General features: G+C 36.1%; 2 protein-coding genes across 4 annotated transcripts; one reads left to right on the top strand and one right to left on the bottom strand.

The window, feature by feature from the left end:
- Positions 1 to 14,570: 14,570 nt before the first annotated feature.
- LOC105954000 (protein IQ-domain 26) lies at positions 14,571 to 17,293 on the bottom strand. Of its 3 annotated transcripts, none has more exons than XM_012977974.2 (4): positions 17,015 to 17,293; positions 15,793 to 16,207; positions 15,366 to 15,554; positions 14,571 to 15,292 (listed from the first exon to the last, which is right to left on the bottom strand). In XM_012977974.2, exons 2-4 carry the CDS (start codon positions 16,195 to 16,197, stop codon positions 14,723 to 14,725), a joined length of 1,164 nt encoding a protein of 387 aa, XP_012833428.2. In that variant the 5' UTR covers positions 16,198 to 16,207; positions 17,015 to 17,293; the 3' UTR covers positions 14,571 to 14,722. The 3 variants fall into 3 exon arrangements, with proteins under 3 accessions (XP_012833428.2, XP_088672737.1, XP_088672739.1); XM_088816611.1 differs by lacking the exon at positions 17,015 to 17,293 and adding an exon at positions 16,692 to 16,927; XM_088816613.1 differs by lacking the exon at positions 17,015 to 17,293 and having other exon boundaries at positions 15,793 to 16,319.
- A 2,442-nt stretch (positions 17,294 to 19,735) lies between these two features.
- On the top strand, positions 19,736 to 25,696 carry LOC105953093 (nuclear poly(A) polymerase 4). Its single transcript, XM_012977059.2, has 12 exons — positions 19,736 to 20,472; positions 20,581 to 20,658; positions 21,231 to 21,338; positions 21,973 to 22,035; positions 22,118 to 22,279; positions 23,232 to 23,345; positions 23,458 to 23,520; positions 23,623 to 23,952; positions 24,053 to 24,217; positions 24,367 to 25,065; positions 25,202 to 25,260; positions 25,361 to 25,696. The coding sequence occupies exons 1-12, from the start codon at positions 20,320 to 20,322 to the stop codon at positions 25,392 to 25,394; spliced, it is 2,028 nt and encodes a 675-aa protein (XP_012832513.1). The 5' UTR covers positions 19,736 to 20,319; the 3' UTR covers positions 25,395 to 25,696.
- The last annotated feature ends 692 nt before the right edge of the window (positions 25,697 to 26,388 follow it).

Below are 26,388 nucleotides of genomic sequence, written 5' to 3' on the forward strand. Positions count from 1 at the left end.
ATACAGATTGGCTGTATAGATCTCTTGGGAGATCAACCGCGTCACTGAAGGGAGTTCAGGCCAGAAAGGAGTTCTAGGCACGCGGTGTGGAGCTGCTGTTGGAAGAAACACGAAGTTCGAGTTGTGTACAAGAACGGCATATTACATAAAGAGGGAGTCTTTAGTGTTTTTAATAAGTCCTATTAATGTACATTGTAAATCTGAACTAGTGAAATCGTGTTTGCAGGTCCACGTGGATGTAGGGCACAATTGTGTCTGAACCACATTAATTCTTGTGTTCTGTTTATTTACTTTAAGTAGAATATAACTGTGCCAACACAAGATTTACAGTTGTAACTAAATACTGTTTCCACAACATAACTGTTATAACTTAGATCAACTGATTTCTATAGGCATATAAATCAACAATTGGCATCAAGAGCCTCTCACTAGATATACATAGTGTGTGATTTTGGGAATTTGATTTATTTGCCATTTATTATTCGTAGGTACTATGAGTTCTCATATGGAAGGAGGTTCCACGACTCGCCCACCACTACTCACGGGAACCAACTACTCCTATTGGAAGACTAAGATGAAGATGTTCATAAAATCAATGGATGAAGATGCATGGCGAACAGTGTTAACTGGATGGAAGCGACCCGTTTCCACAGATGAGAAAGGGATTGAAACTGAGAAGCATGAGAAAGACTGGAGCAAAGCCGAACAAATTGCAGCAAACATGAATTCCAAGGCCTTGAATGCTATATTCAATGGAATTGATATCAATCAATTCAAGATAATCTCTGCGTGTGAGTGTGCTAAAGAAGCATGGGAGAAACTCCAAACAGCTTACGAGGGAACTGCTTCAGTCAGACTGTCCAAACTTCAAATGCTTGCCACCCGGTTTGAAGATCTTCGTATGGAAGAAAATGAGACCGTGAGCGAATTCAACTCCAAATTATGTGACATATCAAACGAAGCTCATGGCCTCGGTGAAACTTATCCTGAAGTTAAACTTGTACGAAAAGTGCTCAGATCCATGCCAGACAGATTCGCGTACAAGATCACTGCCATAGAGGAAGCAAGTGACGTGGACTCATTACGACTTGAGGATCTGATTGGAAATCTACAAACTTTTGAAAACAAGTTGAACATCAGCAGAATGGACAAGGAAAGGAAAATCGCCCTGCAGTCTGTATCAGACACCACAACATCTGTGCCTACTGCTCCTATGTCAGCACTTGAAGTCAAGCTCACAAAATCCATGTCTTTAATAGCAAAAAATTTCGGGAGATTCATCAAGAGAAATGGACAGCCTACAAACTTTGAGAGAAAACCCAGAACCTCTACAGACAAGCCAGAGGTCAAGAAGGGAATTCGATGTAGAGAATGTCATGGTTATGGTCATATCCAAGCAGAATGTGCTAACACTCTGAAAAAACAAGGAAAATCACTTGCCACAACTTGGAGTGATGACACCTCAGAGTCTGATGATGAAAGTGAAGCTAGTGACGATGATACAAACAATGATTTCTGTGGAACTTGCAGAATCACAGAAGCCACACTTGAGGACATCACGTGCACAGAACCGCCACATCTCAGGTATGTCACACAGGAAAATGAAAATTATGAAAATCTAAATATGTCTTTTCTGTCCACAGGAAGTGACGAATCAGAAGATGAAGGTGAAGAGTCCATCCAACAATTTCAAAAACAATTGGATGATCTCCTGAAGCAATGTCATGAAGTTCGTAATGAAAATAAACTCCTGAAAGAAAGAATCAAAGAACAAGAGGAAGAAAACAAAGGAGTTGTCACAAAACTGAATGACAGGATTGATGAACTTGAGATGGAGATTGAAGTCTTTGAAGTGGAACAGGACTTTGCACAAAGAGACATCGACAATCTCAAAGATTTGTTGAAATATTGGCAGGACTATGATGGTGAAAGAGCAAAAAGAATGAGGAAAAATCTTTTTCCAAAAGTGCATGCTAATGATCACCAAGATGTTTCACCGCCTGTTAGCACAATGTTTGATGCTACTGTCAGTAAGTTAAATCGCACTGCATTTCTTCCCTCAAATAGATTAGATGAAATCATAAATGCTCATCCTTCCAATTCCAAAAGAATTGGGTTAGGGTATACTGATGGACAATCTAGTGCTAACACTGGGTCAAACCAGAAAATCAGATTTGTCAATTCAACATCTTCTTGTGTGAACTACCAAACCCATCCTACTAAGTTTATTCCTATCTGTCACTTCTGTCACAAAATAGGGCATGTCAGGCCTAAATGCTTTAAAAGATGGAAATTGATAAATAAACAGTTAGCATATCAGACATCCAAATCCGCTGCGTGGGTTACTTACTCTCAAAGTAACAACTCTCATAAACAAAGGATGACAAATGATAGTACTAACTGCTGGTCTGCTATTTTATCTTTAAATGCATGTGCTACTAACTCTTGGTATTTTGACAGTGGATGCTCCAAACACATGACAGGTGAAAGGAATTTCTTATCAAATCTACATAACATGTCTAGTGGACAGGTTACTTTTGGAGATGGAAATAAGGCTTATGTAAAGGGAAATGGAGACTTAAATGTTGGAGGGTTGCCAAACTTGAACAATGTTCTGTATGTGGAAGGTTTGAAATCAAATCTTCTGAGTGTAAGTCAGTTGTGTGATCTATACGACTCTGTATTGTTCACAAAGCGTAAGTGTGAAGTATTTGATGAAAGCAAAAATTGTGTTTTAACCGGATACAGGTCATCAGACAATTGCTACAAAATTGATCAGATTGACAAATCGGATCAATGTCATCACACTTCTTCTGATCTCACTGATCTCTGGCATCGGAAACTAGGTCATTTAAATTTTCATGATCTAATCCGTCTTGTTAATACAGGTTGTGTGAAAGGAATACCACAACTGAAGACTGACACACCAGAGTCATGTGGTGACTGTCCTCTGGGAAAACAAGTACGCACATCTCACAAGAACACAGATCGTGCAGGGACCAGCAGGACCTTGGAACTCATTCACATGGACTTAATGGGACCAATGCAAACCGAGAGCATTGGTGGAAAAAGGTATGTTCTAGTTTGTGTTGATGATTTCTCAAGGTTTACTTGGGTACGTTTCATCAGGGAAAAGTCAGATACCTTCTATGAGTTCAAAACTCTGTGCAAGAAATTGCGAATTGAAAAATTCAGCAATATTGGAAGAATTCGAAGCGATCATGGGAGAGAGTTTGAAAACTCTTCATTCACAAAATTTTGTGATAAACACGGTATCTCCCACGAATTCTCAGCACCAAAGACACCACAGCAGAATGGTGTGGTAGAAAGAAAGAACAGAACTCTCCAAGAAATGACTCGCGTAATGCTCATCTCAGCAAGAGTGGCCACAAAGTTCTGGGCTGAAGCTATGAGCACTGCCTGCTACACCATAAACCGTGTACACCTCAGACCAGGTACAAAGAAAACTCCATATGAAGTGTGGAAAGGTAAGAAACCGAACTTAAGTTACTTTCATGTCTTTGGGTGTGAATGTTACATCCTGAACGATAGAGAACAACTCGGTAAGTTCTCTGCAAGAGGAGACAAAGGTACCTTTCTTGGTTATTCCTTAAACAGCAGGGCATATCGCGTTTATAATGAACGTACAATGACTGTTATGGAATCCATTAATGTAACCTTTAACAAATTTTTATCTGCAGGAATGGATGAGGAAGACGCTAATCCTGGAAAAACCATTGTACCAGTACAAACGCCAGTCATCAGCACAGAGGAAGTGACGGCAGTGAAAGAAAGCACAGAAGAAGTGACAACAGTGAAGGAAAACACAGAAGAAAGAAAAAGACCATCAAAACGAGTTGTAAAGAATCATCCTTCTGAACAGGTGATAGGAGAATTTGATGAAGGTATGAAAACTCGAAATAAGCCCAAAGTTGATTACCAAGAAATGGTCAGGTATGTGTGTTATACTTCTACTATAGAACCAAAAAACATCAAAGAAGCAATTCTTGATGAATATTGGGTACAAGCTATGCAAGAGGAACTTGAGCAGTTCACTCGACATGAAGTGTGGGAACTTGTTCCACGACCCGACCAGGTAAACGTTATAGGTACAAAATGGGTGTTCAAAAACAAAACGGACGAACTTGGTAATATAACTCGCAACAAAGCTCGTCTTGTTGCTCAAGGATACACCCAAATTGAAGGAGTAGATTTTGATGAAACATTCGCTCCGGTAGCTCGTCTTGAGTCAATACGTCTTTTACTCTCAGTTGCTTGTGCTTTAAAGTTTAAACTCTTCCAAATGGATGTAAAAAGTGCGTTTTTAAATGGTCTTTTAAATGAAGAAGTGTACGTCGAACAACCAAAAGGTTTTCAAGATCCACTCAAGCCTCAACATGTCTATAAACTTAAAAAGGCCCTATACGGTCTCAAACAAGCCCCTAGGGCTTGGTATGAGCGACTTACGACCTTTCTAGTTGAAAAAGGATATAGAAGAGGTGGGGTAGACAAAACACTATTTGTCAAAAATTTTAAAAACGAAATCCTTTTGGCTCAAATCTATGTGGACGATATTGTTTTTGGGTCTACTTCTGACCACAAGAAAGATGAATTTATCTCTCAAATGTCAAACGAATTTGAAATGAGTATGGTTGGAGAGCTAACTTACTTTCTTGGCTTGCAGGTAAAGCAGATGAAGGATGGAATTTTCATCACACAAAGCAAGTATGCCAAGAATCTGGTAAGTAAATTTGGGTTAGATAATGCAAAGCCTCTAAAAACTCCGATGAGTCCTACTGAAAAGTTGGGACGCGACTGTGAGGGCACAGACGTGGATCCCACATTATACAGGAGTATGATTGGAAGTTTACTTTATCTTACTGCTAGTAGACCTGACATTTGTTTCAGTGTAGGAGTATGTGCTAGGTACCAATCAAATCCTAAAGAAAGTCATTTAAGTGCAGTCAAACGCATCATACGATACGTGAGTGGAACTCTTGAACTAGGGATATGGTACTCGAAAGATACTAATACTTGTCTTGCATGATACAGTGATGCTGACTGGGCAGGAGATGTGGATGACAGAAAAAGTACTACTGGAGGCTGTTTCTACATGGGAAACAACCTAGTATCTTGGTACAGTAAGAAACAAAACTGCATCTCTTTATCAACAGCTGAATCTGAGTACATAGCTGCAGGTAGCTGTTGCACTCAACTTCTTTGGATGCAACATATGTTGAATGACTATGGCTTTCATGAAAAATTCCTTCATATATTCTGCGATAATGAAAGTGCCATAAATATCTCAAAAAACCCTGTCCAGCATTCTAGAACCAAACACATAGATCTTCGACACCATTTCATCAGGCAATTAGTTGAGCAGAAACGTGTGACTATAGATTATGTGTCCACAGACAATCAATTAGCTGATATTTTTACAAAGCCCCTTGATTTCCTTAGGTTTGATTCCTTGCGTAAAGCGCTTGGGATTTGCCATGTGCAAAACTGAATTTTCTATGATAAGTGCAATTAGAGTTTGTGTCCGGATTGCACTTGAATTCTTTAATCGGACATTATATGTGTCACCTACAAATGTGACATCACTGTTTTTGGACTAGGAATGATTGGAGGTTCATTTTGACTAATTGTTTGTGTGTTAGTTTTTGTGAATTAATTTTTGTTTCCACAGATAACCATGATAGAAGTGTGCTGCCCCCTCTATCGGGAGTGATCAATGACTATGACCTCATTCATCTCAAAGATCATACCTCTATTGGGAGAATTATGCTACCGCATATGCATCTCTGACTTCTATTTAAAAGCTATGTGGATTCTTAAGAAGGTTGCCCTCCTAATGTTTGCTTGAACATCATATCAACAAAAAAAGGGAGGAGAAGAAAAATTAGTTCAAATTCAAAAAAAAAAAAAAAAAAAAAAAAAAAAAAAAAAAAAAAAAAGAGGAGAGGTTGGGATGATATTCAAGCATATATTAGGAAATTCTTCTTGAAGTACACGATCGAATTGCTGTGCTAATCGCATACGCATTCATAACCCTTAAAAATTACCTAAATTATGATTTCTTGAGTATGGTTATGGGGTTATAGTTATATCGTGCATCCAAGAGCTTGCTTGGTGGCCTTCTATTGTGATTCTCCTTAAAGATTATTTAATTAATTCATGAAAACCAAGCCCTCAACTCTTAATCTTGTGATTTTCTCTTCCTTAAAAGATTTTTTTTCTTTTTCAAATTTCTTTTAATTTTTTTTTGGGCTTTGTGAAATTTTTGGCTCTAGTTGTCTCTGGCCACGTGGCTATAGCCATGTCATCTGCCTTCTTTATTTTTTGATGTTTCGTGTGGAGAATATCTTGCTTGTTATTGGTGGCGGATTTTGTGGGATCTCATTCTGATTTGAAAATATCCAGTATCCGAAGAGTCCTCTCTTTTTCTGCCTATTTTCTCGGTCCCTGTGCTTTAAATATCCGCCTCTTTTAGGGTTTGCCTCTCACACTTTATTCTTCCTCTTCTTTTCTTCCGCCGTTCCTTTTTATTTTCTTGTTTTTTTTCTGCGTTCTCTATTCACCATGGGCAAGAATCGATCTGCTGAGGGCTCCAAGAAGCGACGCCACACTCCATCTGCCTCGCCTGCTGAGAAGAAGTCCAGAAAATCCTCAAAGAAAGTCCGTCCTACTGTTGTGGATGTCTCTCCTGTTCCTGTCACCACAGATCTGGACCTCGTTTCTACTCCAGTGGCTTCCCCTTCACCAAGTCTCAAGACTAGTGATGTGCCTGACCATGTTGACACCGGCGTGACTGCTCTTGACGGTGATAGCCTCTCTGCAACCCCACAAGATGATCTGCCCTCAGATCCAGAGGTTACCCCCCGCCATGTTGAGTTTCCTGTTCAACTCCGCCGCTCTAATCGAAAACACGAAGGCCCATCTGTCTCCACTCCTGCCTCCGTGTCTGAAGGTCAACAATCCTCTTCTTCTGAGCCTATTCCTGAGGATGACCCTCTGCGTTCTGAATCATCTGATTCATCTGTGGGCTCTCAACTCTCTGCTGGTAATTGCTTCTCAAACCTCTTTTATTCCGCTCTTGCTAAAGAAAATTGGGATAGTATGAGTAAGCGTGCGTGCTCTCCTGAGCGTGTTTTGTCTAGGGCTGTGTTAGCTTTGTCTGGGATTTTCCGTCTTCTTAAATCTCAAGGGTTGTTGGGCACTATTGTGAGTGCACAACCTTTCGAAAGGTCTGCCATTGTTGAGTTTTATGCAAATTTGTCTGATCGTTTTTCTGTTGAGGGGTCTCGTGGGTATGGGAAAGTGTATGTGAGGGGTTCCTTCTTTTCTGTGACTCCTGCCTTGATCAATGAGTTTTATAAATGTCCAAACGAGGTATCTCACAAACCCTCTATTTCAAAAGATTCTATGGCCTCTGTTCTCACTGGCAAAGTGTTAAAGAAATGGCCCGGTCCGAAATCCTCTTTTCATGTTTCTAAGCTGACTCAGCTTTATTCGGTCCTGTTTAAGATAGGCATTTCAAATTGGTTTCCCACTACTCACAATGCTACTCTCAATCCAACCCAAGCTGAGTTCTTATGGTGCATCACTCACGACCTCAAGATCAATATTGGTGAACTGATTTTCAATCAGATTGGTGCGTTAGCCAATTCCCGCACTGAGCGTGAGCATTTGTCATTTCCTTCTCTGATCTATCAGCTTCTGATCAAACAAGGCCTGCCTACTCGTGATGCCACCCTGTTGGACCCACCTGGCCGTCCAATTACTATCCACGGTAAGGTCCTCTCTGAACATTTTGCTGATCTGCCTCCTGTCGATCCTTCTGTTGTTCAGACAGTCCCTCGTGCGAAGAAGGCTCCAATTGTCTCTGCCTCTATTCCGCCGCCGGTTGATGTGGTCACCAAGGATGAGCTCACTCGTTTTCAGGAGTCTATCCAGGCTCAGCTAGCTCAAGGGTTTGCCTCTATTCAGGATCAGCTGCTTAGGACTTTGGCACATTCTGGTCAGAAAGGGGGAGTAGCAACAACTCCAACTCCTGCGGCTTCCACCAAGACCAAAGATAAAGGCAAAAAGCAGGCATCCCTCCTCACTCCTCCGCAGCCCAGCTCTCGTGATGATGATGATTTGTTCTCTGGCTTTAGTTACTAAAGCAGAGAATTGTGTTTCTCATTTTTATTTTTTTCTTCTTCTTAAAAACTATCTGCTATTACTTTTGGTCTGTAATAGCTTAGTATTGTTTTCGTTTTTGCATCTTTGACTCTATGTGTTTATCTGCACTGATAACTATTTTTGAGTTACATTTGGAGTGATTATATATCTCTCTCTTGTTTGTCTCACTGCAGGAAATACTTAAGTAGCACTGCTATTGTGCTAACAGTATGTGATATTATGTGCTAACAGTCTGTGATGCAGGGGGAGTGCTAACAGTCTGTGATGCAGGGGGAGTCTTTTCTCTTTCCGTTTTATCTGCAGGGGGAGTTCTTGGTAAACATGGGTTCTGACCAAATCTATGCCAAAGGGGGAGATTGTTGGCGCCGGATTTCCACGAAGGAAGAAATCCGCCTCACTTGGGAAGTAAAGATTGGCTAAAGATTTGTTCGCATGTTTATTTTGGAAATTTAGAGTCCTACATTTGTAATACTTTAGGACTTAGATTTATTTCCTTGTACTTTACTCTTATTAGGAATCTTTTATAGTTATCTAGATTAGAACTAGATATTGACTAGGATTCTGTTTCCTAGTTATTCGGTTCCTTTGGAAGACAGGTCTTTTGAGGCCCATCTCACGCCTATATAAGGCTCCTCACCTCACAAAGACCGTGACACTTTTTGTTGGGAGAAAAATCACTCCGTTGCTTTGAAGAATCGCTGAAACGTTCTGCTGAACAGAACTGTGCCATCGTTGGATGTGTCAACTTATACAGATTGGCTGTATAGATCTCTTGGGAGATCAACCGCGTCACTGAAGGGAGTTCAGGCCAGAAAGGAGTTCTAGGCACGCGGTGTGGAGCTGCTGTTGGAAGAAACACGAAGTTCGAGTTGTGTACAAGAACGGCATATTACATAAAGAGGGAGTCTTTAGTGTTTTTAATAAGTCCTATTAATGTACATTGTAAATCTGAACTAGTGAAATCGTGTTTGCAGGTCCACGTGGATGTAGGGCACAATTGTGTCTGAACCACATTAATTCTTGTGTTCTGTTTATTTACTTTAAGTAGAATATAACTGTGCCAACACAAGATTTACAGTTGTAACTAAATACTGTTTCCACAACATAACTGTTATAACTTAGATCAACTGATTTCTATAGGCATATAAATCAACAGATGTAAATTGTAATAGTTTAACAACCATGGTGAGCACAACCCTTATATAATATATCTAGTGTCGTACTTTTATATATCTTTTTATTATTTATTTTTTTAATATACGACCACAAATTCACAAATTCTTGTAATGAGAGATAATTGATTCGATCTCACTTGTGTGTGCGTGTGTTATAAGGTCATTATATAAAATCAATTTTTTCTTTAAACATCTTAAATTGAAAGTAGCGAATGTCAACCGCATGGGTATAGCTCAACTGGTTCCGACCAGGTCCTAGAATCGAATCCTGGCAGCCGCAGTGTGGAAATTTCAACTCCAAATGAGGATTGGTTCATTGTGGGCACCATGTCCGAATCCGCTATCTTAACGGGCCGTTGAGTTACCATGATTTACACCTCTTGGTGCAAGCATGTCAACAAATTAATATTTGAACATAGTGTATTATTACATGTGAAAAGATGGAATTATATCCAACTTTTGAATATGGGGTTCAATATACGCAGTATCTAGACATGGTCGAGCACCTAGAATTCATATTTAATGTTAAATAAAATAAAATAACTAATTTAAAAAAAAACGTGGACGCCATTCATTGGATAAGGCCGAAATCCACCGCCCATAATTTCTTCCACGTGTCCATTTCCACGTGTATTATTGCCACCATTCGACATCAACAAAACGTTGGACTGGGCCCCACTTTTTCTAAAGGCCCAATTTTTTTTTTCTTTTTGTTATTATATGTTTTTCTATATACATTGAATTTTATTCGCAAATATTACTGTGTTGTAACTCTATAAAACTATATATATTTTCAGACATAAAAAATTGTACAAGAAATAATTATTTGATTGACTAACTATATGGTAATAATAAGATGTTATTTCATAATTTACCAAAACATGATATCATTATGATATACCTAATTGGGCCGATTCAATTGGCCGCCAATTTATCTAATAATTGGGCTCACTACACGAAAGCCAAGCACCTTCAAATAAGGCTTGGACCCAACAAAATAAACTCAACCCAATCAACGACATATAAATAGAGGTTCTTACTCATTTGTTAAGGTACGTTCTATTATTCACAAGCAAGCTAGAATTTTATCATCTCTACAATCTCCAAGATCTGTACACTGACTTGAGCGTCGGAGGGGTCCCCGATCATCAAGTTGTCAAGCTACTGCTACGCTTTGCTCTCCCAACTCGTTTTGTACATTACCCCAAGTGATCTAAGTAATTAGCTTCGTCACATTCTTAAAAATTTTGTCAACGAATTTTCTCAATTTTAAACTTTAATTGCCGTTTTGACTATATGACACCAAATTCTAAAATACCTATAAGAAAAAAACAATTCATAGTAAACTATTAATTAATTATGGGTAAATTTCACTTTCCCCCTTGTACTTTGGCTCGATATCACTTTACTCTCTTCTACTCTCAATTGTATTGATTTGCCTCAATGTACTTGAAAAATTGTCTCAATGTGGCTATCGCCGTTAATTTTCAGACATTTGACCTTAACATGATCGTTTGATTTAATTCTGAAAGTTGCAAAAAAAATCACCCCTCCCAGTTTAAATAATTATTAAAATAAATAAAAATAAATAAAAAATAAATTGTGGCTGGCGTAGTGGACGATGTTTTCTCGTTGTCTTGATTTTTTCTTTTACTTATTTTTTAATAATTATTTAAACTGGGACATGTGTCGTTTTTGTAATTTCAAAGCTTAGATCAAACGATGTTAATGTCAAATGTCTGACAACTAACATCGAGAGCCACATTGAGACAAATTTTCAAGTGAAGGGAGGTAAATCGATCCAATCGAGAGCATAATGAGATAAAGTGATACCGAGCCAAAGTAAAAAGAGAAAGTGGAATTTACCCATTAATTATTACTAATTATTCTTTAAACAATGATTTAAGATAGCCCGGGCCAATAAAATGGGTTACTCGCTAAAACCGTCTTGGATTTTAAAACAGAATCCATATATAATATATTGCATCGGCCCATTTTCTACTAATAATGTACAATTGGATATAATTCATATTTCATAGTACGTACATAGCACTAATTTCTTCAATTTGCATTAACTAAACTAATTTAGTGCTTAATTGCATTAGTTAATTCTTGAAAACCCCACTTAGATCTTTGGATAATATTTTCTAATGTCTATGGTTTATTTTTAATTATTTGAAATTTCTCGACATAATATTCTTAATGGCATTGTTAATCTCGAAAGGGGGTACGATGACGAGAGCATTAGCCGATGGATTAATCACTAATCACCTCCCATGTTATTCTTGGAGTGAGAGATTCCAATAGAAAAATTGGAGATCCATGTTTGAATTAGACGAAACATCTTGATTAGGGTTACTAATCATTAATTAATCCTATGGTCCGATTTCAAAATTTTTTCTATTTTTATTGGATCTTCTAAGGTTCAATAATAAAATTGGATTTTATTAGATTATTTAATTTTATTTTAACTAATTTTATCTTGTCAAACCAAACGAGGGCACGTATCAATAGCTCAATCTTTATGTTTAGACGAATAAAAAAGGGACTCGCCAATTCCCTTCGATTTTAATAAAAAAAAACACTCCTACTCGAGAACAAGTTTTTAAGTCCAAATTTTAAAATTCTTAATTTTTTTTAATGGAGTTCAAATTAGTTTTTCTATCTTTAGATAAAAATTTAAAAAAAATCTAAAGTTCTAATTTCGATCGGATCTATCTGATTACCATCTCTAATTATTATATTTGAATATTGACAAGTTGACAATACTAGGACCACAATGGCATTAACAAAAGATAAAGTGGCAAATTTGAGAAACAAATTTATTGTCCAATATTAATTAATAATTTAATATGTAGGCTATGCAGCTATTTAGCCTATAGAGAGATAATAATGCAGTCAAATAAAACACAATTACCAAAATAACCTCACAAAATTATTTAATTTACAAAAAAATAACAGTATTCAAGAAAGCAGAAGTCTGAGGATGATGCAAAGGAATCCCACAATTTTCAAGATATCCCAACAAACATCAATCAAGTCTTAATCATTACTTAATTTAAGAATTCCAGCCAATAATCATTCAGTATTTTTTTTCTTAGGTCTTAGCTAACGAGATGCCACGTGTACCTATGTCCTGTAAAGAAAAAAGATAGTACTAAAAGGTTTCAAATAGTATTATTTCTTTTTGAGGGATGAGAAAAGAAAAGAAATATAAAAGGTGGTGCTTTTTGAACTTTATTAAAAATAGAATCTAGCTACTTTTTATATACATTTCCCCCCCTTTTTTTTGCATGAAAAATGAAATAGAATATGTACATGTCTTTTTCTTTTTTTCCTACTTTATTCTATCTTTGAATGTATTAGATTTGAATTTATTTTTGCCCTAAAATCCACATATAATTCTATTACTAATTAATTGTCGTTTTGGACTTCTGCACAAGTATTGAGAATCTCAATAAATGTGTTTTGGTTTTGGAAAAAATAGTTTATTAAAAGGGATAAAATATTATCGATTATTTAACGATGTAAGAGAGAGTTAACACTTGGATTTTAATTAATAAGGTTAAAACATAAAAAAAAACATTTAATGCAGAATTAAAATCTAAATTGACAGATAATACGGAAAAATAATATTTTAAAAAATAGAAAATCATTATATAATAGAGCGAACAATATATATATTTGTAGGACATGAAAATATGAAAAAAAAAAAAAAAAAAAAAAAAAAAAAAAAAAAAAAAAAAAAAAAACACTGTTAATACATATTATTGTAATTGTACAAACAAAAGAATATTCCTATAATTGGTACAATTTGTAATAGATTCAGAGTTACAAACAAAAAGTTATTTAATTTGTTATTTGTAAAAGGGCAAATAGCCATGTTGCAAAAAACAAACATGGTTGGGAAATTGTGCCCCCTGTTTGGGGGTGAAAAGGGGAGAATCCCAAAATTAGGTGGGCCCTACTTTTTGCTTGGAATTATCAAATGTTCACATATACAAAAGTTGAGCGGGAAAAATACATTTGTAGAACATTTTCAAATATACAAAGGAAACTTCCCTTTTTTTTTTTTTTTAATTATTATTTATAAATTAATGGGAATAATGTTATTATTATTTATTGAGAGTAAATTTTGATTACCACCCAAGAACATTATTTATTTTTTCTAATTAAAAAAGTATTGTTCTCATGCAATAAATTCCGTGAGAATTCATGAAATATCGAATTTTCCCTAAATTTTTTTTAAACGAAAAACCTTGTAAACTATAGTTAAATGAAAATATACGAATAGCCATCTAAGTTATGATTGAATTACGAAGATTCTTCTTATGTTTGTTCAATTTATATTTTATAAGTTAGACGTGTGTATTTCTTTTCTTCCAAGTATTAATAAAGGGTAAACAAAAATTAGTTTTCTCGTAATTTTACTAATATTTTATTTCACAAAACAAAAGTTCTGGTTTATAAACAATTGTGCGTAATTCTGTATAAATCTATGGTATAAAACTATATCGTGTACGATTTACAAAACTGAGGGTTACCTTAAATGTAAGTAGAAATTATAGCCTTGATTATTTTTATTACATATTTAAATAATACTCAAACTATTTCCCTAGCATAAAGTTGGAAATTTCAAAAGAATATTACCTAAGTAGGACGGCCTACAAATCTTTGGGAATAATTGTGGTTACTTTAAACAAGAAGAGTCTTTTATAATTAGAATACAATCAATTTTAGGGACAATATTTGTAATTTACTCAATTAAAATAATTTTAGGACACATTAAAAGACGAGTTATATGCTACACCAGGTGATTGTTAATCGTAAATGAAGTTAACTATTCATTAAACACACATACAAACAAGCGTATGTGTGATTATGTGCAGATCTACAATTAACAATCGTCTGATTTAAATAACACGATATAGCATATAAATTTCCCATATTTATGACTTGTGAGTTAGTATGAGGTATGAGTTATGATATTCTTCGTATGGAGTTGACCAAATTTTGTTACCAACGTCATATTCACTAATTTAATGAATTATGTTGTCTAGTGTAACTGTATCTATCGTACCAATTAATTTTTTTCCTCAAATAGTGACACAATTTCTATTTTTTTATAATAATAAAAAGAAAATGATATTCTTACACAATTCAAATCTTTGTCTTGATCTTTCAATTAGTAGTTGTCAAAAAGAACCATTGGAAAAAAGAAAATCCATAGACAATTTTTTTTATGTTAGCTCCATTTTTCTTTATAGACAAATGGCTCTCTCTATCACCCTCTTTCTCTCTCTCTCTCACACACACACACAATCAAACACACACACACACACACCAAATAAACACACCCCCTAAATTTCGATATCTTCTCGAACTTGGGAGCACGACCTCCGCATTCTAACACCGCTAAAGCTCGTTCTCGCCGCCATTATCTCATCTAACGACAACCGCTTCTTGGGGCCCGCTTCGGGCCTCTGCTTTGGCGCGCTCAGCGACCTCAGCTTCGCCCTGAATGACTGCGTGTTCGACATATAGTTTGGGCAGTTCGAGTAAGCCCTAAATAGGCCATCCCCACACAAGCTCTTGGCTGGTGTGGCGGGCCCGTGGGCCCGACCCGAAAAGCCGAACCTAGGTGTCGTCTGGGCCGTGGGGCATTTGTAGTTTGCTTCCACGTAGCCCCAGTCGAAATCGTCCACGGGTGAATGGGTCGGGATCGGACCGGGAAGAAGGGGCGATGACATCATCATCGAACCGTAATAGTATTGATCCTCAACAAACTCGGACATGCAGGAACTCATTCTACGTGACCTAGATTTCGGGCCGCAAGTGTCGATTTCAACTATTTTCGGGCTTTCGTCGAACTGGTTGTTGAGACAAGGGTCGTAACTAGCCGAATGCCTTTTGCTATGAAACTCACTCTCCTGCGAAAAAAACGACTATTATCAGCTACATATAAACAAAACTATTGTAAAGATTGAATTTTTCGGGCCTTACAATGGATTTTTGAGTTCTCGATTCGGGCTTAGATCGACGACGGGCCATTTGAGATCGAACGGCTGATTGAGCCCGAATAAGAGCTTGCATGCTGTAAAGAGTCTTGGCGGCACGTTTTCTCACGAGGTAGCCTCTAAAAAGGGCTTGTAGTTTCACCAGCCCTTTTAGAGCTCTTAGTGCTTTTCGGGCCTGTCGAAAAAACGCCCCCGAATTTCGATTCGATTAGAAGATGCAATCAAATGTAACACAGAACAAAAAATCCAAAATCTAATTTAAATATTATGATAAAGATTTATGTAATAAATTTGTTTAGAATGTTGGTTTTTAATTTTTATAGGTTGCTTATATTTACAGCAAACGTACGAAAATTTCGAAAAATAAATCAAGATTTAATAAATCTGTAAAAAGAAAATGAAATCCCACTCACCAAATAGCCTCTGAAAAAAGCCTGGATCTTTACAGCAGCCCATCTCCGCCTTCCTCCGCCGCCGCCGCCGCTGCTGAACAGAGCACCTCGGCCCTGACTGGTGAGCCGGACAACAGCGACCGCCGCCTGAGCGGCGGCGACGGCAGCATCAGCTGCGGCGGCAGTGGCGGCGGCGACGGCGATGGCGTGCTTGTTCTGCTCCTTGTCGGAATCGGTAGAGAAGGATCTCAGCCACGCGGAGTCGGCAGCCGGAATCTCGATCAACCCGCCGGAATCTTGGCCGGACTTGACAAAGCTCCACCTTTTCTTATCCTTTCTCTCACTACAATTGGAGCTGCTGTCCACATTTTCTCTCTCTTTCTTCTTTCCGAACAGTCCCCTCAGCCACCTCGTAGCTTTTCCCATTCTTTAGCTTCTGAGAAAAAAGTTTCAAGATTACAGCTTTTTTTTAGTGATCAGAAAATCAAAAATTGCAGTTATAAAGATTGGTTTTTTATTTTTCTTAGTGAGAAAATTAAAAAATGTAGTTATAAAGATTGGTTTTTTAAATTTTTTTTGTGCTTGAAATTTTTTATCCGACACAGCCCTCGTGAGAAACTGTAAGAAGACAAAAAAAAAGCAAGAAATGCATTTTAAAATAGATTTGAATCACACAGAGAGAGAGAGAGAGAGAGAGAGAGAGCTGTAAACAGCCATTATTGAATTCAAGAAAAAAGAGAAGCACAATCATTTCTCACAACAAAAATTCAAATCAAACCCCCATAAATTGTATGAAGTAAAATTCAAGTAAACAGTGAATAACAGAAGTAATAATCACTCGGAGAAATAAAAAAAAAAAAAAAAAAAAAAGAATAACACTCGATTGTTTCTTGTAAGTTACTCAATAGTCAAGAACAAACCTTTCTCAAATTCAAAAAACCACTCAAAATCTCTCTCTCTCTCTCTCTCTCTCTCTCTCTCTCTCTCTCTCTATGTATATATATGTATATAACTTGCTTTGTGGAGCAACGTGTAGAAAAAAATGATCCCACTCAGAAATTCTCAGCCGCTGGCACCTTTTGTATAGAGTATTTAATTAAAAATCTTTTCTTTACCCCAATAAATTAAATTCAAGAAAATCTTTTTATTTCCCAATAGTTAGTTTGTTGTACATTGTACCATATTTATATCTGAATTAATTAATTAATTAATTAATTAATAAAAATAATAAAAGCCCACTTACCAGATGAAAAGTTGCTGTGGAACTGTGTGTATTCTCTTCCTTGGCAAAAAAATCTTGTGGGATTTTGGGGACCCCTTTATTTCCATTGACTTTGGGTTTGTTCTTCTTGCTCAGAAGAAATCTCTGCCATTTTCACTGCACAAAATCTTCACTTAATTTAATTTCTTTTTAATTTTTTTTAATTTTTAATTTTGGTGGAAATTTATGGGGAGAGTGTGACAGTGTGTAGTAGTGTGTGAGGAAATCTTGAAAATGGGGGAAGAATTTAATGAGGGTGTTAAGAGTGGGAATGTGGGTGGTTGTGGGGTTGTTTTCTAATTTCCTAAAGTTTGGGGGTGGTGAAGTTAATTTCCTACAAAGGTTTAGGTACTAGGGGGGGTAAGATTTTGGTAACTTGATTGAAGCCAATGAATTAGGTCAATAAAGTCAATGATGTGACGCTTGATTTAGGTAAGCTTTTGAAATTTTTATCATTTATTAATGAACTTTAATTTATTAGTGTTTTAAATACTTTAGTTTGAATTTTTCTCCATTTTGAATTAAATTGGCATGAATGTATTTATTAATTGTAAATGTTTTTGTTGGCTTTCCGTGTCAAATTCGAATTTACTAAATTTATAATCAATTTGAAAAAGTTATGGGGTAGTATTTGGAGTTAGTTCATTTTGATAGTACATTGTATAATTTCGTTATTCGATCTTACTTCAAATCCGACTCTCAAAATATTCAAAATATTAAAGGTGGTTGGTATTGTTGTTGCCTTTTTTCACACAATTTTGAATTACTAAAATCGAAATACTTTATAATTTATAAAAGTCAATTGTACTTTTTGAATTCCAGATGCCTAGAAGTAGATCCATGAGCCAAAACAAGTTCAAAGTCGGTATTTAAAAAACTTGCACAAACATCACCTAATAAGGGACTATGATAAAGATAACAAGATAGTGCATCTAAGTGAAACTTAATAATGGAACTAAGTGTCATGCCTCGGAAAATCTGAGGTTTCTTGCAAGAGCATTACTAGTAGATTGAGCTGACAAATTTATTAACGATCTCTAACATATTAGGTCATGGCAATGGATCATGTACTCAGTTCTCACGTGCAAGTTGGTTGATGGAAGATAGTACTACATTCTGATACAATTTTTGTGTGCAGAGATAGATGATGAGAGATACATTATTCTATAACTGGAAACTTAGATAGAGGAAACGACTTATAGAAAAGTTCTAGCTGCCATTGTTAAAGTTTGAAACTTTTTTTTTTCTTCTGCAAGTTGTTACAGTGAGTGTGTTAGCTTGTAATCTAATCGGCTGATCCATGAATAAGATTCGAGTTTATTATCCCCACGGATTGAATTTAAAATTGATTTTTATATGAAATTTAAAATGAAATTCATATAGGAACTAAATATTTGCTCCGAAGGCCCATCTCTTGATAATAAATAAATCAATGGTCCTTTACTTTTTGTCATGGCCCAATTTTCTATTTGGGCCATCCTAAAATATCATTTCCTAGTATATCAAATATTAGTAATTTATGTTGTCAAAAAAATAAAAAAAAAATATTAGTAATTTATTGTTGGCCATTAATATTTAATATAATTAAGTAATTAGATTGATGATAAGCTTTGATTGATGAGAATCATAATTAATTACACGTCATTTACATTTGATTAGTTGAATAAGTGTTTGGAACGCCCACAATTATGGGCATAATTATTTCTTTTCCTGTTTTATCTCATATTATTTTCTCTCACCTATTTTTTTTTTAATTAAAAAAATCTTATTTTTGGATGAGAGAGTTCTACTTTGTACTTGGCTAATCAAGTCCAAATTATAAGACTAGAGAGAGAAAGAACAAAAAGATCTACCCCACTCCCCACAACACGCCCACTACTCCTCATTTTGCTCAATATATTTAATAAAATCTCCATAAAGAGCAAGGGAGATATTAAAATGGAGCATTAAATATTCATTTGATATTTGATATAATACTTTGATACTTCTTGAAAAAAAATTCACTCCAACTACAAGTATCAAATAGATTATCAAATTTTAAATATATGAATAATTATATTTTTAAATGCCACGTGTATCAAAATAATTCTCCATTTAATGCCTCCATTGGAGGAGGATTTTTTAATTTTAGAGCATCAAAGTGGTATTTTTTTAGTTTGATACCTCATTTAATGCCTCAATTGGAGTTGCTCTAAATTAATATTCAATAAATTAATAATTTTATTTAATTAATATTTTTTTCCATCCCAACTTAAAAAATACTGTGTTAAAACTTATATTGTTAAGTTAAATTGATAATATTTTACCCGTCACGATTGTATAAATTTATAAAAAAATAACTGTATATATATTGTCAAAGTACAATCTAAAGATCAAAAATCAATTTTTTATTTTTTATTTGGTAGTGAAGAAACTCGCAGGCGCGGCCAATGAGATAGTTGCACTGGATAAATTTGTAAAAAAAAGAAATATGCCCTTCTCGCAATATACATACATAATTTGTATTATAATTATTATACAAATTTAACATTTTTTTTGTAATTCACAACAAACAACACAATCACTCGAAGTGCATTAGGTAAACTCCGTATCCGTTTTCGTGCAATAATTCGCAAATTACATTTAACCTAACCCGAATTTTGACTAATAAAATGTTGCCAAAAAATATTTATTTACCATATATATATATATATATATATATATATATGTTAATAATAATAAGTAATGAAACGTGATTAAAGGTATATCTCATTAATTCAATTTTATAAACTCAAATGTAGTATTACTGCAATCTGCATCTCCCCCCACCCCCACCCCCTCCCCTTCCCCCAAGACCACCCTACCCCCGCGCCTCTTCCACCCACAGCCACCGCCCGTACCGTGAAGAAAGCGGAGAGACTTTCCTTCCTCCCTCTCTGAAATCGATAATTCTGGTGTTCTTCGTTAGATCTATGATTTTTAATTTTTCTCTTTTCCCGGTTGCCCCAATTTCAGGGTTTTATTATTTGATCTCGTTCTCGGCCGATTTTGAATTCCCCACGGGTTGCTCTGCTCCTGATTTTCTTCCCATGGTCGTTCCTGGTAGTTTGATGTGAGTTGCAATTCGGTGGAGTTGAAAATAATTTAGTTTTGTGAGGCAGATTTCTGTTTTATTTTTGGTTTTATCACGAAATCGGACTCGGCTGTTCAATCGCTTTGTGTTAGGGTTCCGTTTTTGGGCGTTTTTTTTGCTTTCTTCATCTCGGATTAGGGTTAGGGTTTTTGGGCGATTGGAGGGTTTCGGAGATATGGTTGGATCGGACGATTTCAATTCATTGCCTACTCCCTCGCCGCCTCCGGCTGAGCAGAAAGACCCGCCAATGCAGTGGGGTGTGACGAAACCTTTGTCACACGCGGGGCCCACCGATGTGGATATTCAGAGAACAAAGGACTTGGAAAAGGTTTCATATGTCTTAGTATTAGTCACTTTGGTTTCATGGTAACGATCAATTGTTGTTTTGTACTCTGGATTTCTCATTAGATGGCTCTTTTTTGTTGTTGGATTTTAGTTTCTGGTCGATTCAGGACTTTATGAGAGTGCAGAAGAAACTGCGAAGAGGGAAGAGGTTCTGGACAGACTAAAAAAGGTAACTTCTCCGTCCCAATTTTATCTCTGTTTTATTTGGTCAAGACTTCAATTTATTGTGAGCTCTTTGGTTTATAGGAGCAACGTACACCACATGTATATGGTAGTAATTTCGTAAGTGAGAAATGTGAAACTCAAATTGAAAAAAAAATCAACATGGCACCAAAAGGACTCCCATTCTCTTATGTTTTGGTTTTTATAGATTGGGGATTTGAATGTAATATTTGTTGTGGCCCGTTAACAAAGTAGAAGACAAAAACCATCGTAGGAAAAATTGATACAGTTTGGATATTATGGTTTTCGAATTCGACATATTTAAGGTTTAAAAGGATAATAAATTTCACATGTTGATGATTTGGTACTGAACTATAAGAGATGAAGAGGCTATTATTATTTATTTTTCCTTTTTTATGTTTATGCATCTTATGCTGCTGAAGAGGGACATCTTTTTAAACTTGAATGTGAAATTTGTGCGGGCACTTTTCGCTGAGTTTATGGGTGGTACTTCTCTTTTATGGTAACTTCCATGTCTTTGCTTAAAACATAACGTGTTACACTATGCTTTTATTATAGGTTGTGAAAGACTGGGTGAAAGAACTTACTCGGTTGAGGGGGTACACTGATCAAATGGTGGAAGATGCCAATGCTGTTATTTTTACTTTTGGATCTTATCGACTTGGGGTAAGCAGCTTATGTTCTCAGATGTCTCCACCCTCTCTTAAATTTTAATTTATTTGAACTTGGAGCTTGAGGTTGCAATTATTGGTAAGAGAAGTAGATAACTGCTGATATAGTGATGCCTTTTTGGTGAATTCATGAAAGGATTGGGGTTGAGTTATATGAAATAGCCTGACTTTTAGCTTGGAAATTTTTTGAGGATAATTCACAGGGGTTAGAAACTGTTATTGAACTCTGTCTGGGTTGTCTTTGTTTTGCTGCATTGATTGGATCCAGACTATCGTTATCCGTTCTTGGAATAGAAGCTATGGCAAGTGGACTTTGATATTATGCTTCCAAGTGTCCTCTATATTGATTGTGATGGAAAACCATATGAACGTGCTTCTTATTAATTCCACACTGCTCATTTATCTGATATAAGCAAAGGTGTTATATATATTTTTTTGGTAGGTTTTTTTCCCATATATTTTCTTAGCATGCTAACTATTTCAAACCTTGTATGGTTTCTCGTGCTGGTTTTCTTTTCTTTTAAATTCTTTGGTTGCACTTTTCTCGTCAATCACGACGTGGGCTGACGTTATCTGTATGGATGCAAAGCTTGTACTTTGTAATACTGATTGTAGATTTAATTTTACAGGTTCATGGCCCTGGAGCTGACATTGATACTTTGTGTGTTGGGCCATCATATGTTAATCGGGAGGTACTTTCTGACTTTTGGTCATCCACTTTAGAGCTGTTCCATGTAAATTAAATATGTAATGATGGGAATACTGCCTTGCCAGGAAGACTTTTTTTACGTACTCCATAACATTTTAGACGAGATGGAGGAAGTTACTGAACTCCAACCAGTACCTGATGCTCATGTTCCTGTTATGAAATTCAAGTTTGATGGGATATCGATTGATCTTCTCTATGCCAGCATTTCTCTCTTGGTTGTGCCTGATGTAAGTTGTACTGCAAGCCTCTTGAATGATAGTTCAAATTAATTTTTGTCTCTTAAATGTAGTGGGAAATAATCACTTCTGGATCCCTGCCATTTGAAGTAACTTTTTGGTCATAATTTATTCTTGGAGTTAAATCCGTAACCTGTTTCTCACGATATTAGTTAACTAATATTATTGCTCATATAATTGTCTTTTCGGAGATGAAAATTGAGACATTGAATGTGGGGTTAATTTTTCATAGATCATTCATTCGTTTCTCTATATAGTTCATTCTTAGAACTTTGAGTTACAACAGTGAATTGTGTTTCCAACATCATTTTTCAATTAGGACTTCCTTTCCATTGTCATTATATTCTTTTCATTCTTTCTGTTGTTTTTTATTCTTTTGGTATCCTTGTCCATTTTCTTGCATGTGTGGTTCTTAATGCAGATATGACTCAACACTTTATGTAATCTCCCATACTTGTTTGTTGGTTGATAATCGTTTTTGCATACGATCCATGTTTTGCCTTGTAGGATAGTATTTCTTACTTGAACTGTGCAAGTACTAAAAATTTGTTGTGGTGTTCAAGCTAGGACTTTTCTGTCATACTTGTTAGTGGCTATTGTCTTAACGAGACCAGGTGGATGATCAATGATCATGCTGTAGATTTGTTGATTGCATCTCTTAGTAGTACGTAAATGTGAAGAAGAGGCTCTCATGATACCCTTGATTTGTTTTCCCTGTCTAAGTAGCTCTTTTCTCTTGAGTGTGTAGTTTGTCTCTTTCCTCTCTTCTTTATGTATGTTTACATGTCATCACAACCTCGATAAATAGTAAAATCTTTTATGGTTGCCAATGCATTGCCTGTAAAAGCCAAATGAGGGAGTGAGAATCGACAAACTCTTTAGAAAGTATGACATAAGCTTTAAATGCTTGATTTCCTCTTATTGTTGGTTACTAATTTTATAGGATTTGGACATCTCAAATATATCTGTGTTGTACGACATAGATGAACCAACTGTACGGAGTCTTAATGGCTGTCGTGTTGCAGATCAGATTCTCAAGCTTGTTCCGGATGTAGAGGTACTTTTTCTAACACGAAAAGTTTTTGTCCTCTTTTCTTTTTCATTTATCAATTTTGTTGTTATTATATGGAATGCGCTCTTGCCATGGCTAATCATCTTGTAAATTTTAGAACTTCCGAACTACTCTTCGATGTCTGAAGTTTTGGGCTAAGAGGCGCGGTGTTTATTCAAATGTAAGTTGATTATTTTTAGCATTTTACCATTCCTGTCCATCTTTGTGGCTATCCAATATGTGCTGTCGAGTATTTGATTTATTCTATTTTGTTATACGTCAGGTGACAGGATTTCTTGGTGGTGTGAACTGGGCTCTCCTTGTAGCCCGGTTGTGTCAGTTTTATCCTAAAGCGAATCCCAGTATGCTAGTGTCTCGATTTTTTATAATCTATACACTCTGGCGTTGGCCAAATGCTGTGACCCTTTGTGAAATAGAGGATAACGAACTCGGATTTTCCGTATGGAATCCTAAAAAAAATCCGTGGGACCGCAATCATCTCATGCCAATCATAACCCCCTCCTACCCTTGCATGAATTCAAGTTACAATGTTTCAGCGAGTACTCTTCGTGTTATGATGGAACAGTTCCAAGTTGGTAAAAGAATTTGCGAGGTAGACAGTGTTTAACCTGTTTTGGTTGTGCAGTACAACGCCCTTTTCCACAAGTATTATTACGTATTAATTTTATTTGAACTTGATGTGCATTTTCCAGGATATCGAGCTGAATAAAGTGCAGTGGAGTGCTTTGTTTGAGCCATATTTATTCTTTGAAAGTTATAAAAACTATCTGCAGGTTGATATTATTGCTGCCGATGTTGATGACCTGCGTGCTTGGAGAGGCTGGGTTGAATCCCGTCTGAGGCAGTTAACTCTTATGGTAATATAATATATTTCATTGGATGTCAATAATGACTGAATCGAATCAATGGTGATGTCAAATCTAAACTTTTCTTTTATACCCCATGAGCTAGATAAGATAATCTTCTCTTTCATTTTTCTCTCTCTGTTTTTTCTCAACATGTGCAGATAGAACGGGACACATCTGGGAAATTACAGTGCCACCCTTGCCCACATGATTATGTCGATTCGTCTAATCAGTGTTCTCACTGTGCCTTTTTTATGGGTTTACAAAGGAAACAAGGAGAGGTTATACAAGAAGGTCAACAGTTTGATATCCGCCAGACTGTCGACGAGTTTAGGCATCAAATAAATTCTTACATGTACTGGAAACCTGGGATGGAAATATATGTTTCTCATGTTCGAAGAAAGCAAATTCCGTCCTATGTATTTCCGGAAGGTTACAGAAGAACCCGACATGCGAGACCTGCTAGCCAGGTTGATAAGGCGTCTTGTGAAGGATCTGTCGAGAGAGTTTCAAAACGTAAGAAGGAGGTCGATGTGCCAGATTTGGAGGTGTGTGAAAAGAAAAGACAATCTATTAGCCCTCAGAAGGAAAGTATTGGTGCATTGACTGAAACAACGAAACCAGAAGTGGTCTCTAGTTTAACTGGGATAGTTGATAGAGATAAAGAGTTCAATGATGGTGTAATTGCACCAAACCACGGGAAACACACTGCAGAGAATTCTGACAACGGCTGCTGCAACTTGAGTTCTGGTGATGCTTACTCGGAGAACAACGAGAAAGGAACTTCGCCGGGTGGTACTTGTTCGAACGAGGCTAGTCCACCTCAGCTTTTGCATAATACGCACAAGGAGGAGTTAGAGGTTTTTGATATAAGTTCAATTTGCCCCTCGCCTTCAATTTAAGTTCTTTTTTGGACAATTATTATTTTTAAATGGTTACCAAACATATTTGGCTGATATTTCTGTTGTGCCTTTTCTTTCATTGTTTTTCTTGAAGCCTAATGCTGATCTGGCGATGGTGCTAAAATCGGGAGACGGAGAGAAGAATGTGATGAGGCACGTTATAGAAATCTGACGACTTCTTTTTTTTTTTTTTTTTTGAATTATCGTACCATGTATGTCTCTATCTCGGTGTTTTTGTGGCTTATTTATGCAGTAAGGTTGAGAAGATCGAAATCCCATTAATTTAGCAGCGAAAAAATTGAAGATTCCGATAGAGATGCTTTTAGTGTATAGTTACCGAACTTTATAAGCAAATTTGTTCTACTTTTGTTTCTGGTATTGAAATAGATTTTTGGAGTGGGGGTAAAAAGGTAAAAGCTGTTCTCTTTTGTTCTGGGGTTGATGTGGGAGTGTTATTTTTTTGCTTTAGATGTCACAGTTTGTCTTTTGCTATGCTACTACTACTTTGAGACACTTCTTCTTTATTTGTATAATACAAAAATTATGTACATTTAACTTTGTCCAACGTGTTAAATATTCTCTTTTGAAATTGATGCCATTATTAATTTATTATACCATGTGTTTCGTTAATGTTATGACATTGTAAGGAATAGTTTAATTCAGTTATTACAACATGACATGTGACCATGTGACAAGTCAAATCATCTTTAAGAATAATAAAAGGGGTGTGCTTTTATCATCTTTAAATAAAGTGTGATGTTGAAAATAATTATGTGTCATTTGTTGCTTGCCTTTGAAGGTCAACGGTCCAAGTCATTCATTTTAAATGATACTAAAATCAAGCTCTACACGCTGATCATGTTTATTAGGGTAAATTACGGTAACGTCTAATTACGAAAAAATACATTATGTTTGGGAAATTACAACCACATATTCAACTATAAGTCTTCTTACACGTTCATTCTTGCGGGGTCTATATTTTAGTGTAACTTTCTAGATTATGTGAAATATTCTTCAGCTTGTACATGTTTTACCCCATTCGAGCTCTATATGTTGAAACAAGATGATGTTAAGATGTGTTTCTTGGCTTGTACGGTGTATCAGTAACTGTATCTTTGTACAAAACGAGTACAAATTAGAAAACTATTCTCCATAATTCAAAAAATCTATTGAATTTGAGACTATAAAGATAAGCGTGTAAGAAGACTTATAATTGAGAGGAATTGTTGTAATTATCCAAACAACAGAGATTTTTTTGTAATTTAATCTTATCTTAGGGTG

This window comes from Erythranthe guttata, chromosome 4, assembly GCF_056151865.1.
Source record: "Erythranthe guttata isolate IM_541 chromosome 4, IM_541, whole genome shotgun sequence".
NCBI classification, from domain to species: Eukaryota; Viridiplantae; Streptophyta; class Magnoliopsida; order Lamiales; family Phrymaceae; genus Erythranthe; species Erythranthe guttata.

What these genes read in the sequence shown, in the direction of transcription:
- LOC105954000 (XM_012977974.2), bottom strand. Translation starts at nt 16,197, where the DNA reads ATGGGAAAAGCTACGAGGTGGCTGAGGGGACTGTTCGGAAAGAAGAAA. An exon ending in CTTTTTTCAGAGGCTATTTG is followed by an intron (nt 15,555 to 15,792) that starts GTGAGTGGGATT and finishes TTTTTTCGACAG; the next exon opens with GCCCGAAAAGCACTAAGAGC. An exon ending in CGAGAACTCAAAAATCCATT is followed by an intron (nt 15,293 to 15,365) that starts GTAAGGCCCGAA and finishes TTTTTTTCGCAG; the next exon opens with GAGAGTGAGTTTCATAGCAA.
- LOC105953093 (XM_012977059.2), top strand. Translation starts at nt 20,320, where the DNA reads ATGGTTGGATCGGACGATTTCAATTCATTGCCTACTCCCTCGCCGCCT. An exon ending in CATCATATGTTAATCGGGAG is followed by an intron (nt 22,036 to 22,117) that starts GTACTTTCTGAC and finishes CTGCCTTGCCAG; the next exon opens with GAAGACTTTTTTTACGTACT. An exon ending in CGCACAAGGAGGAGTTAGAG is followed by an intron (nt 25,066 to 25,201) that starts GTTTTTGATATA and finishes TTTTTCTTGAAG; the next exon opens with CCTAATGCTGATCTGGCGAT.